The sequence below is a fragment of the Hyla sarda genome, chromosome 1, assembly GCF_029499605.1.
Source record: "Hyla sarda isolate aHylSar1 chromosome 1, aHylSar1.hap1, whole genome shotgun sequence".
NCBI classification, from domain to species: Eukaryota; Metazoa; Chordata; class Amphibia; order Anura; family Hylidae; genus Hyla; species Hyla sarda.
In genome coordinates, this window is record NC_079189.1 from 197,831,321 (window position 1) to 197,844,345 (window position 13,025).

Genomic DNA, 13,025 nt, shown 5'->3' on the forward strand with positions numbered 1-13,025 from the left:
GAAACCACAGAGCGCTCCGTAATGCAATAAATTAGGGTGAGAGAGTCTCAAACAATATTGATTGAAAATTGCTCACCCCGTGGGTTGTGCTACCAGTCAGGCACAACACTGAAGTCAGCATGTAAGTATAGGTTCCAACATGCAGCCGATCCCACCACCAGAAATTTGGTGTCAAGATACATGAAACAGCCTCCAACCACTCAGGGATTTAATTGGCGCAAAAGGTGAATAGCAGCAATAGCCGCAAGTACACTCAGGCAGTAACGAGATACAGAAAAAAATAGATTTAATCCGAACAACGTGTTTCAACGCCATGACCGGCGTCTTCATCAGGTTCACAAAGAATGAATGACCACACTACATATATATAGGAAGAAAATACAATAAAATTAATGACTTGATTGACTTACATGCCGATCCGGGAATGTGAGGTCAGCTGACTTCCGCCTTGTCAGCTGACCTCAGGTTCCCGGATCGACATGTAAGTCAATCAAGTCATTAATTTTATTGTATTTTCTTCCTATATATATGTAGTGTGGTCATTCATTCTTTGTGAACCTGATGAAGACGCCGGTCATGGCGTTGAAACGCGTTGTTCGGATTAAATCTATTTTTTACTGTATCTCGTTACTGCCTGAGTGTCCTTGCGGCTATTGCTGCTATTCACCTGTTGCGCCAATTAAATCCCTGAGTGGTTGGAGGCTGTTTCATGTAATGTCCTTACAAAGTAGAATTGGTGGCGCAAAAATTAAGCCATCATATGGAGGAAAAGACTAAAGTGTGAAAATGAAAATTTGTATTTTCAGTTTTAATTTTCATATTATTTATGTAGGTGAAAAATATTTTTCTGTTCTTTTTACTTTCTGTGGAAATTATTCTCTCTATTGCAATGTTTGCTACTTGTATTATTTTTTTCTTGAACTTAAATGTACAGACCCTGCAGCAGGGTCCGAATGTCATGAGCAGAGCAGGAGGAGTATGTCATCAGTAAACAGAGGCATCAGGGTGGACCGAAACACTGGTGCTCCTAGCTGTAGTTTGTTAATAAACTCAAAAGAACCCCTTTAACCTTTAACCTCACTTTTAGTCTTGACATTTATTGAAATAATTGAAATAATTTCCTTTTATTTGTTTGAGGTATGCTTCATCAAGCTAGAATGTATAGCTATTATGTAAACATTGATTCGTGTAAAATCTGTTATTTGTGTCTTTGCTATGAATTAACAAAGCTGGGTACGGTGATTCCATAATAAGGCTGTGTCCACACGGCCGTCTAGTCCCATCCCGTTCTTCTCCCGTCAAGTTAATAAACCAAAAAAAACACATCAAAGAACGGATTGCAAAAGGATGACATTAAAGGCTCATCCGTTTTCCATAGACTTCAATGTTAAATTCACTGTATCCATTTTTTCTTCCGTTTTTTTTTGACGGGAGAAAAAATACTGCATGCACCATCTTTTCTCCCGTAAGTAAAAACGGAAATGAGTGCAGACGGGTGCAAACGGATGTGAAAGGATTGTAAATAAAAATCCCATTGACATCAATGGGATTATTTTACATCCATTTTACCAGCAGCAGCAATGGAATCTAGACATGGGGGGGGGGGGGGGGGAACGGGGACAGACGGCCGTGTGAACACACCCTAAGTGCTTTACTACAGCTTTCTCTGAACCAATATAAGTTCAGAAAAACACTTTCCATGTCTTTGTCAGGTGCATAAACATTGATTGCTTAAACAGCATTTACTAAAGTTAGATGCCTATAAGATCTTTGCATGTTTAATAAATTAGATATACTGTACTTGATAATACATATTCAGATGTTTCCATTCAATTTCATCTCTTGTGTATTTAATATAGTGGTCTATTTATATTACACCAATGATAGACATACTAACTGCAATCATTAGCAAGGGATGTAACTTCAACCGAGCTTTTTAGACACCATACATCCCTATACAGGCTATACTATAGCCGTATGTTTATCCTTGAGATTGTAGATGTAAGGGAATAGGAAAACAGAGAATGTGCAACATACGTATCACATATCCTGAGTAAGCAGATGAGGATCCAGGCTTTGAAAAGCGATCATAGTTATGAACCTTCATATCCTTCAACACTTGTCGAATGAGCTTACTAAAGTACAGAACAGACATGTACGTATTACTGGCAGCAAACAGAACTGTAGATCCATTTTTCAGTCATACTGAGCAACTTTGGGAAATTACTACAGACAGCTTCCATTTCATATATTTAATACCTTGTAGCTATACAGACAGTGTTGTAAAACTATTTTTAGCCAAAATTACAATAAGGAAAAACAAATAATCACTTTATATTGTATTATTATGTTTTCAATGGGAAGAAACAGAAGAGTTTCCAAGTACATTTGGCAAAATTCCTCTTTTTATCTCAATATATTTTTGTCACACTTTGCTATATAAATTTTTGTACACACTTTGCTATATACATTCTGCGTGTCAGTAAAATTACAACAATACCAAATGAATATCGTTTTTTTTTACTACTTAATAATCTGTTTTGCATTGCCATATTCTGACATGCCTTTTTATGTTTATTTCAATGGACTTGAGTGAGGGTGTTTTTTTTGCAGAATGAGCTATCATTTTTATTGGTGCTATTATGGGGTGCATACAGCATTTGATTACTTTTTAATCCATTTTATTAGTTATTCAGTTTACAAGAGAAATTTCATCATTATTTAAAGGGGTTATCCAAAGCTAATTTCTTTAAAAAAAAAAAACTACACCACGTTTGTCTGCAGGTTAGGTTTAGTTTTGCAGCTCAATTGCAAAGTGGCTGAAACCAAGTTGTAATACCACACACAACCTGATGACAGGTGTGGTGCTGTTTTTAAAGCGTATCTCTCAGTAACTTGATAAATTTTATAATTCTCCCAGTTCACTGCCCCCATCATGATAAACCACCCTCTGCCTTTATTTTTTATTATTTTTTAGTTTTCTACCTTGATATTGCTCTGTATTTTCTGCTCAGCCTCAGGTTCAGGTTCACAGACTGGGAAGGGGCATTACCCAGCAGATGTGACATCATCTCAAGCCTTACAGGGGAGAACTTCCTCCCTTACTCTGCAACTAACAGCAAACAGCAGTTAAGTGTGAGAGGAGCTATGATTGGATGAGGCTGCACACCCCCCCCTCAGCACTCCAGACTGCATTTCCTGTGTTTGGACTTCTGCCAGGCCAGCAGGAGTCCAAAGTCTGTGAAAAGATGGGGGAAAATTTGCTCTGGACAAGTAGGGAGACACCTAGTGGCAGCTTTTTTAAACACAAACAAAACATAGAAAACTTTTTTTTAAACAAAGTATATTAGAAAGATTTCTTATTTACCATAAGGAGTGCAATAGCAAAAAATGTTTTAATGAGAGTGCCCATTTAAAAGAAATTAATGTAGCTCTGTTTTTCTATTACAGAATTACCCATTTAAAGTTTTTGGCTTTTATATATATAAAAATTTGCATTCCTGAAATTGTTTTATGATAAATGGCCAAAGGGTTTTATGCATATTTTTTTTAATCTGTTTAAAAACTTTATTTTATTTATATCACATCTCTGATCACAGCAGCGGACAGCAAGTGTCAGCTGTAGTTAACAGCACCTGTCAAATATGGAGTGAACTTAGCTCCTATACAGGTACATCAGATGTCAGGAGGGGGTTAATATTCTTGGAAGTCCAGTGAGGCATAGTGGTTTTTCCCTGAAAGTTTTTAACAACAGAATGATATATTCATTATTAGATTTATGATGGTGCAGAAGTTAATGGTGTTGGTCTAGTACAGGAAATGTACCTTTCATTTGATTTTTCTTCTTTTAAAATTTAATCTAAAAAAAATCTGTATTTAGTGACAGAAATATTTTTTTCATTTAACTCAATGTTTTTTTCTGAACTGCTTAGAAAGGGGCTGCACAGTGCTTGAACAAACATCTGATAAGTTTGTGTATGTTATCAAGATGTATTATTAAAATTCATATTCAAGCTTGTGCAGAATATACAGTTGTGAAATGTCAAATGGATATCCCTGTGTCTGGCTATGTCCAGGTGGGGAACCAACACAGAGAAAAAGTGTAAGAAAGATTTGTACTTTTTTCTGTGTCTGTTCTACTCCTGGTTTTGGTTAAAGGGTACCTTTCATCAAAAAAACTTTTATATATTATAGATTAATGTATGCAGAATAACTTTCCAATAGTATGTTATAAAAAAATATGCTTCTTTCTATTTAATTTTCCACTTTGAAAAAATGACCACTAGGGGTCTCCCTGCCAGTCCTTCTTTATAGATTTCAGACTCATGCTGGAGTCCTAAATCTCAGACTGCAGCCGGGACACAAACAAGCTCAGCACTGCTCCATGGCAATGAGCAATGGTGAGTTTGTGTTCCGGGAGACCCCTAGTGGTCATTTTTTCAAAGTGGAAAATTAAATAGAAAGAAGCATATTTTTTAATAACATACTATTGAAAAGTTATTCTGCACACATTAATCTATAATATATCAAAAGTTTTTTTGATGAAAGGTACCCTTTAAAATAACTGAGTAAAATATTGAGCAAAACACCATGTGTGAACATTTCCTCAAGCTTTCAAATGTCTGAAAAGGTTAAAAAGCACATTGGCTATTTCCCAGCTACATTGAAAAGAGCAAAATCCGCAGTAATAAATACACAACAGAAATTGACATGCTGCATATGTTAAAGGGAATTTGTCAGCTCTATATTACGCTCAGAGCTCAAATGTCAAGGAGGCATTGCCAAGCGGCAGCATGTTCATCTCTGCCCCTCCACCACCACCACCACACCTCCCTGCCTTGACTGACTGATGTACAGGGCTTAGTGCTGGTATGGAAGTCCTGTACATCAATCATGCAGAGCAGGTAGGGGAGAGGGGAGGCATACATGCTGTGGCTAAAAAACACTCATTGACCCTTGAGCTCTAAGCATGATATAAAGCTGACAGATTCCCTTTAAAATTAGATAAATGTCCATTTGGATAATTTCCACAGAATGTTTTGAAATTTGTAAATTCTTATCCACATGTATTGCATCTGTTGTGCAAATGCACAGGTAAAATCCACAGTGAATGCAGCATATATAAATTTACTCTCATCAGACATGAATGGAGGGGGATTGGGGTGACATCACGTCTCTGGAGTAGCTGCCCCGCGATCAGACATCTTATTCCCTATCCTTTCAGTAGGGGATAAGATGTCTAAGGCAGGAATACCCCTTTAAAGCAAAAAAGGTATAATAAATATAAGGCTGATGTAGGTAGTTAAGACATGGGAAGTGAAATGTTATCTATTAAACAATGTTAACAGAACCGCTCTATGCCCTTTATGTAGCTAGCCATATTTTACCAGGAGGAACAAGCAACATGAGCATACTCTAATGCCTTTAAGAAGCATCGCTAACAATAAATTCATATTTTCATGTACCTGGCTGGCATCTCAAATTGAAGAATATCCTGAAACACAGATAGCATATACTTGTTCATCTCTAGTGGGAGCTCGCCAATAGAAAGAAGCAGATTTTTAACTTCCATGTATGTAGGCTGGCTGTTCAGTATAATATCTGCTGCTGCCGTTCTTACAGTTTTTTCATGTATTTTATAATTCTGGTGGTAGATTCTATTCATGACCTTTTTTACCTGGTTTAATAAGAAAATATATTTTAGTAACAACATAAAAATGAAACAAAAAAATCTATGATCTATCTTTTCCTATGAACTCAAAAATGGTGTTCAGACACAAACATACACTTTAATGTTGACAGCATCTACAAAGGAAAAACTTTCTAATATCTGTGATAACTATGTGCAATGTAGTACATTAGAAACATTACATAGTAACATAGTTCATAAGGTTGAAAAAAGACCAGAGTCTAGAGATGAGCGAACTTACAGTAAATTCGATTCGTCACAAACTTCTCGGCTCAGCAGTTGATTACTTTTCCTGCATAAATTAGTTCAGCTTTCAGGTGCTCCGGTGGGCTGGAAAAGGTGGATACAGTCCTAGGAGACTCTTTCCTAGGACTGTATCCACCTTTTCCAGCCCACCGGAGCACCTGAAAGCTGAACTAATTTATGCAGGATAAGTCATCAACTGCCGAGCCGAGAAGTTTGTGACAAATCGAATTTACTGTAAATTCGCTCATCTCTACCAGAGTCTATCAAATTCAACCTATACCCCTAATGAGTCTCTACTGAGTTGATCCAGGGGAAGGCAAAAAACCCTCATACTAGAGGTAAAAATTATATCCCGACTCCAAATTTGGCATCAGAATAAATCCCTGGATCAACGTTCTGTCCCTATAAATCTAGTATACATAACCAGCGATGTTATTATTCTCCAAAAATGCATCCAGACCACTTTTAAATTCTTTTACCATGTTAACCATGACCACCTCCTCCGGGAGAGAATTTCACAGTCTCGCTGCTCTTACAGTAAACGTAGAGGATGCCCCCTTGCTGTGGATATAATCCTGGGTATAAATAGATCATGGGAGAGATCTCTGTACTGTCCCCTGATATATTTATACATAGTTATTAGGTCGCCCCTAAGCCTTCTTTTTTCTAAACTAAATAACCCCAATTCTGATAATCTTTCTGGGTACTGTAGTCCTCCAATTCCACGTATTACTCTGGTTGCCCATCTTTGAACCCTCTCCAGCTCCAATATAACTTTCTTGTACACTGGTACCCAGTACTGTACACAGTATTCTATGTGTGGTCTGACTAGTGATTTGTACAGTGGTAGAATTATTTCCTTGTCGTGGGCATCTATGCCACTATTGATGCACCCCATGATTTTATTAGCCTTGGCAGCAGCTGCCCGACACTAGTCACTACAGCTAAATTTACTATTAACTAAGACTCCCAAGTCCTTTTCCACGTCAGTCGTCCCAAGTGTTCTCCCCTTTAATACATAATCCCAGCCCGAATTTTTCTTCCCCATGTGCATTACTTTACATTTATCAGTGTTGAAACTCATCTGCCATTTCTCAGCCCAAACCTTCAACCTATCCAGATCCATTTGTAACAGTGCACTGTCCTCTATAGTGTTTACTGCTTTACAGAGTTTAGTATCATCTGCAAAGATTGCTACTTTACTATTCAACCCCTCCACAAGGTCATTAAAGGGGTAGTCCAGTGGTGAAAAACTTATCCCCTATCCTAAGGATAGGGGATAAATTTGAGATCGCAGGGGGTCCGACCGCTGGGGCCCCCTGCGATCTCTCTGTACGGGGGCCAGGCTCTACGGCCAGATAGCGGGTGTCGACCCCCGCACGAAGCGGCGGCCGACACGCTCCCTCAATACAACTCTATGGCAGAGACGGAGATTGCCGAAGGCAGCGCTTCGGCTCTGCCATAGAGTTGTATTGAGGGGGCGTGTCGGCCGCCGCTTCGTGCGGAGGTCGACACGCCCCCTTCCCGCGGGCTGTCGGGGCTCCATACAGGAGATCGCAGGGGGCCCCAGCGGTCGGACCCCCCGCGATCTCAAACTTATCCCCTATCCTTAGGATAGGGGATAAGTTGTTCACCACTGGGTCACCACTGGACTACTCCTTTAATAAATATATTAAATAGAACAGGACCCAAGACTGACCCCTGTGGTACCCCACTAGTAACAGTCACCCAATCAGAATAAGTACCATTAATAACCACCCTCTGTTTCTGATCACTGAGCCAGTTACTTACCCACTTGCACACATTTTTCCCCAGCCCAATCCTTCTCATTTTATGCACCAATCTTTTATGTGCACAGAAAAACAAATGTCCAGCACTGGGTGTTCAGATGAATTTCTTTGGCTCTTTATTTAGGATCAACAGGATACAAACAACACGGTACAAACCAGACGCATTTCACGCAATAATGCGCTTAGTCATAGAAAAGTTTCTAGATACAATCCACATGTTAAAATACTCTTGATATTCTGTCACATGATACAATTAAAATCGACAGATGGATAACATGGTATGGATTCAATACTTGTATTTCAATCGTATGAACTCATACATATTATATTTTGTGTTTCATTTTTTTTGTTTTTTAACATTTAACACTTCATATGGTGGGAGCAGAAAGCACATAAATAAGGTATATATGATATTAGTAAACAGTGATCAAATCCAATCTATGGTTTAATCCTTGCGGGTGGATCGTTTTAAGTGAGAACATCCAAAATGTTTCTCTATTTAACAGAAGTCTCCGCAAATCTCCACCCCAAGGTTTCTTTTTAATTTTTTCTATACCCTTTACTCTGAGTGAGTTAGTGTTACCATTGTGAACTTCACAAAAATGTTTTGTTAAAGCTGAAGCTCCTAACTTAACTCCTTTCATATCCAAAAGATGTCTCCTACTGCGGACCTTCAATTGATTGCTCGTGGACCCTACATATTGCAACCGGCATACAATACATGAGGCTAAATATACCACATTCACAATTAATGTAACTTTTTATCGGATATTAGTAGCATAGACATTAGTAGCATACCACGTGAACTGATTTGACTTTTCCATGTACCCGCAGGTAATACATCTCATCTGTCCACATCCTATGTTACCAGTGTATTTCAGCCACTGTGTACTTTCCTGGGGAGGACTGCTTTTACTTTTATACAGACTAGGAGAGAGTACCGAACCTAAAGTCGGTCCTCTCCTAGATACTATATTCACACCTGGTACGATAACTTCCTTCAGAACCGCATCTACCTCCAATACCAGTAGCTATTTGGAGATGATGCGTTTTATAGCAGCAAACTGTGTGCTGTATTCTGTAACAAATGATGGTTTCCTATTGATTTTGTGTTTTTACCAGAATTATTCAGAGTTTTTCTTATTAAAGTTCCTCTGTCTCTCTTTTTGGCTTTCTGCATAGTATTTTCTAAATTCTTTTCTATGTACCCCCTTTCTCCCAATCTGATATTGAGTTCCTTTGATTCTTGTAAAAATATCTCATTTTGTGTGCAATTTCTCTTTAGTCTGCATAGTTCCCCATACGGTATACTTTTGGTGACGTGTTTGGGATGGCATGAAGTTGCTAGTAATATGGAATTAGTGGCTGTTTCCTTGCAATAGGATCTAAAGATCACTTTGTTGTTATATGTAAATAATGTTACATCCAAAAAATGTTTTCTTGATCTATATGTGAAGTAAATTTAAAATTTAAGCTGTTACTGTTTATATACTCCACAAATGCATTGTATTGTTGCCTTGTACCCTTCCATATAGTGAGCAGGTCATCTATAAAACGACCTATCCATTGTATGCACTCATAAAAAGGGATTGTCCAATGTAAAAATATATTGTATTTCCCAAAATATCATAAAAATATTTGCCAATGATGGTGAGTATTTTTCCCCCAAGCTATACTACCTCCAGTATTGCTGTTCGTGTGCACCGTGAAACGTGCTCCTCCTGCTGTTCCAGAAATGGATAAATTGGCCACTACAGAGGATCGGGATACAAGGACACCAGGATCAACAGGTGGAACCACGAAAAAGCAAAGTCTTATGACGGAACCTGAGAGACACCAAAGCCAGGTAAGTCTTTGTACGTCAGGAAAGGGGGAATAATGCACCTGCTCCTACGGACATGTTGTTTTTAATGCCACAGTTGGAGAAATCCACGATTAAAGAATTAAAAACATGGTGGGACCATAAAGAACTTTTTACATATTTAGCCGAGGAAATAGTACCAAGAGGTCTTTGATTAAAAAAGAGACCTATGAAAATGTATTCGACCAAATTCGAAGCTAAATGGGACAATGCACTCCTTGAATGCTCCAGAAAATTAATGTCATACATAATAGAGGAGGAGAAATTGTGTTCTTTACAAAAAGAATTGGAAGAAATGAAAGCAACTATTATTCCATTTCAAGACCATAAGGACTTTAAAGACTTGGAAATAAAAATACTTGATAAGTTGGACTTTGTTGAGAAGGAAATAATGGAATTAAAAAAGAATAAATTTGAACGGGACACCACCGATTATAAAAAAAGACCAAGTCTTCACATGGTTCATGGACAAGAACACACTCCTCGCTCTATTCTTCGCAAATCATCTAAATCTAAAAATAAAAATAATAATAAAAAATCTAAAAATCAACCACAAGGAGACGCTGCAAGACGAATGAGTTTTTCAGATACAGACATTACCCAGGAGGACTTTCACTGTGGATTATCGAGGGAGTCTTCCATGGAATCCATTCACTCAACTCATGGAGGAATAGGAACAAAACCGAAAGCATACCCAAACGGGGAAGGAGGAGAGCGGGACGCAAACACAGGAGGTGAAACGAGATATCCCCTGCGTTTGCCGCTTCTCACAACAAGATAAGTCCTGTACTTCATCTATCTGCATGTGTCCTAACAGACTCTCAATTGTCATTAGTATGCAAAGGTTTAAATTTTGTTCCAACTTGTAGTTTTCAATTATTTAAAACAATTCTAGATGTGAATAAATTTGCAAGAGATTTAACTTTACGTAAAACATATCTTCTCAGAGGGGAATGTAGAAGAAAGTAGTGATGTTAATGATAGAAGTGATAGTGATGTAGTATCTTGTGCTAATTTTGTTGATCAAAATATTTACTTATGTTGAGAGGTATGGAAAAAGAGTCGGCTGACAGTAATAATGATATGGTGGGCCGCAGTTTTCGCACCCCCAGCCCTGGTTTCTATCCTGTGGCCTCCCGCACAGAGGCCCTGGATAGATACCAGGTGTTGGTTGAGCGGGATCTGATTAAATTATATGAGAACACTGTCCATCACAACACATTAGGTAACCTCAATAAAGCCGAAAAAAGGAGATTTTTTAGACTAACCGTAAAATCGCTTTCTCGAAGGATCCATTGGGGGACACAGACTCTGGGTAGTCGGCTCCTCCCAGCAGGATATACCCGCCTCCAGGCCACTGAGCAATTCAGTTTAGTCTCAGAGCAATAGGAGGAGACCGACAGGTTAAAGGAAAAAAAAACATGAACTGTCTGAGAACCCGAAGAAACAATAACTGAACACTCCCTCGGACAGATAACCGAAAAAGGAACCCCAGAAAAGGGGCGGGAGCTGTGTCCCCCAATGGATCCTTCGAGAAAGAGATTTTATGGTAAGTCTAAAAAAATCTCCTTTTCTCTATCGGCTCCATTGGGGACACAGACTCTGGGACATACCAAAGCCGTCCCTTGGGACGGCTGTACCACCACCGCCTGCAACACCTTACGGCCCAGACTAGCATTGTAATGCCGAGCGCTCCGGGTCCCGCATCCATCCCGGAGCGCTCACGGCGTTTGCCTCCCTGTAGCGCCCCGGTCTTTCCCTCTGACCGGAAGCGCTGCTTCAGTGCTGCCGGCGGGGATGTGATCCGCATGGCGGCACAAGTCCGCCCGTGGGTCGCATCCCGTTCCTTTTACCTCTCCCTGCCTGCTGTGGCCTCCTGGCGCGCGCGGCCCCGTTCTCTAGGGCGCGCGCGACGGCTCTCTTAAATTTAAAGGGCCAGTGCACCATTAATTGGTGCCTGGCCCAATCACCTTAAAACGTATAAAACACCACTTCCCCTTCCTGTCCTTGCCGGATCTTGCTGCCTAGTGCCTAGAGAAAGCGTTTCCAGTGTGTCCTTTCCCTGTTTTTCCAGAACCCTTGCTGTTGCCCCTGACTACAAACCTTGCCGCCTGCCCTGACCTTCTGCTACATCTGACCTTGCCTTGCCTTGTCCTTTTGTACCGCGTCATCTCATCTGCCAAAGGGGTTGAGTCGCTACCGGGTGGAACGACCTGGGGGTTACCTGCCGCAGCAAGTCCATCCCGCTTTGCGGCGGGCTCTGGTGAATACCAGTAACCCCCTAGACTCCGTTCCCCTGGTACGGCCCACGTCATCACCTCTCTGGCACAGAGGATCCATCTCCTGTGTCCTCACCATCCGCCAGCCCTGGTCCTGACAAGCATCAGCCGATGCAAAGGTATGAACATGATAGAATTTAGAAAAAGTGTGCAAAGACGACCAAGTGGCCGCTTTACAGATCTGCGAGGCCGAGGCCTTGTTTCGGAGAGCCCAGGATGCTCCCACAGAGCGGGTGGAATGAGCCAAAAACCCTGCAAGGTGGGGTCCTCCCCTTGCAGTGGTAAGCTTCCGAAATAGCACATCGGATCCACCGAAAAATGGTGGCCTTAGGAGCAGGCTGTCCCTTCCGACGGCCTTCCATAAGGACGAAAAAAGAATCGCACTGACGAAAGGAAGAGGTGACGGAAAGATCAGTCCGAACTGCTCGAACCACATTTAATTTGTGAAGCAGGTGCTCCCTGGGATGAGAAGAAGTGGGACAAAAGGATGGAAGGATGATGTCCTCGTTGAGATAAAAAGCCGAAACAATTTTAGTCAAGAAAGACGGATCTGGTCGGAAAACAACGTTGTCTTGATGAATTATCAGGAAAGGAGAACAGCAGGAGAGAGCTGCCAGTTCAGAAACTCTCCTAATGGAGGTAATAGCTATAAGAAAAAGAATAGAAAGGGCCGAAACCTGACTCTTAAGGGAACTGAGAGCCAGCCCTAGTTCCAACCCCGACTGTAAAAAGGAAAGGAGACAGGGCACGGAAAAGGTAACTGGAGAAAAAGTAAGACCGCCAGGTATGGTGGTAAATTTTTGCAGAGGAGGGCTTGCGAGCCCTAAGCATGGTGCGAATTACCTGGGAAGAGAAGCCACAGGCCCTTAGAACTGCAGTCTCAACCGCCACGCCATCAAATGCAGCGACTGTAAATTGGGGTGGCAAAGGGGACCATGTGACAGTAGGTCTGGACTAAGAGGAAGGCGGAACAGAATGTCCTCCAGAAGCCAGACCACGTCGGCGTACCATGCCCTTCGAGGCCAGTCTGGAGCCACCAGAATGGCGGGGACTCCTTCCGCCTTGAGCTTCCTCAGGACCCTGGGAAGGAGAGGGAGAAGAGGGAACAGGTAGGGCAGGACAAAGCCCCACCACGGAATTACTAAGGCATCCGTGGCTAG

At 40.8% G+C, this 13,025-nt stretch overlaps 1 protein-coding gene across 6 annotated transcripts in view; it reads right to left on the reverse strand.

Annotated features, from left to right (window-relative positions):
• The window catches only part of MTTP (microsomal triglyceride transfer protein), a 137,910-nt gene that overhangs the window by 19,394 nt on the left and 105,491 nt on the right, over positions 1 to 13,025 (reverse strand). For all 6 annotated transcript variants that reach the window (XM_056566924.1, XM_056566934.1, XM_056566942.1 and 3 more), the window contains exons 12-13: positions 5,466 to 5,677; positions 2,038 to 2,135 (exon numbers count right to left, since the gene is read on the reverse strand). In XM_056566924.1, the coding sequence (XP_056422899.1) occupies positions 2,038 to 2,135; positions 5,466 to 5,677 (310 nt within the window). The remainder of the gene's footprint in view (positions 1 to 2,037; positions 2,136 to 5,465; positions 5,678 to 13,025) is intronic.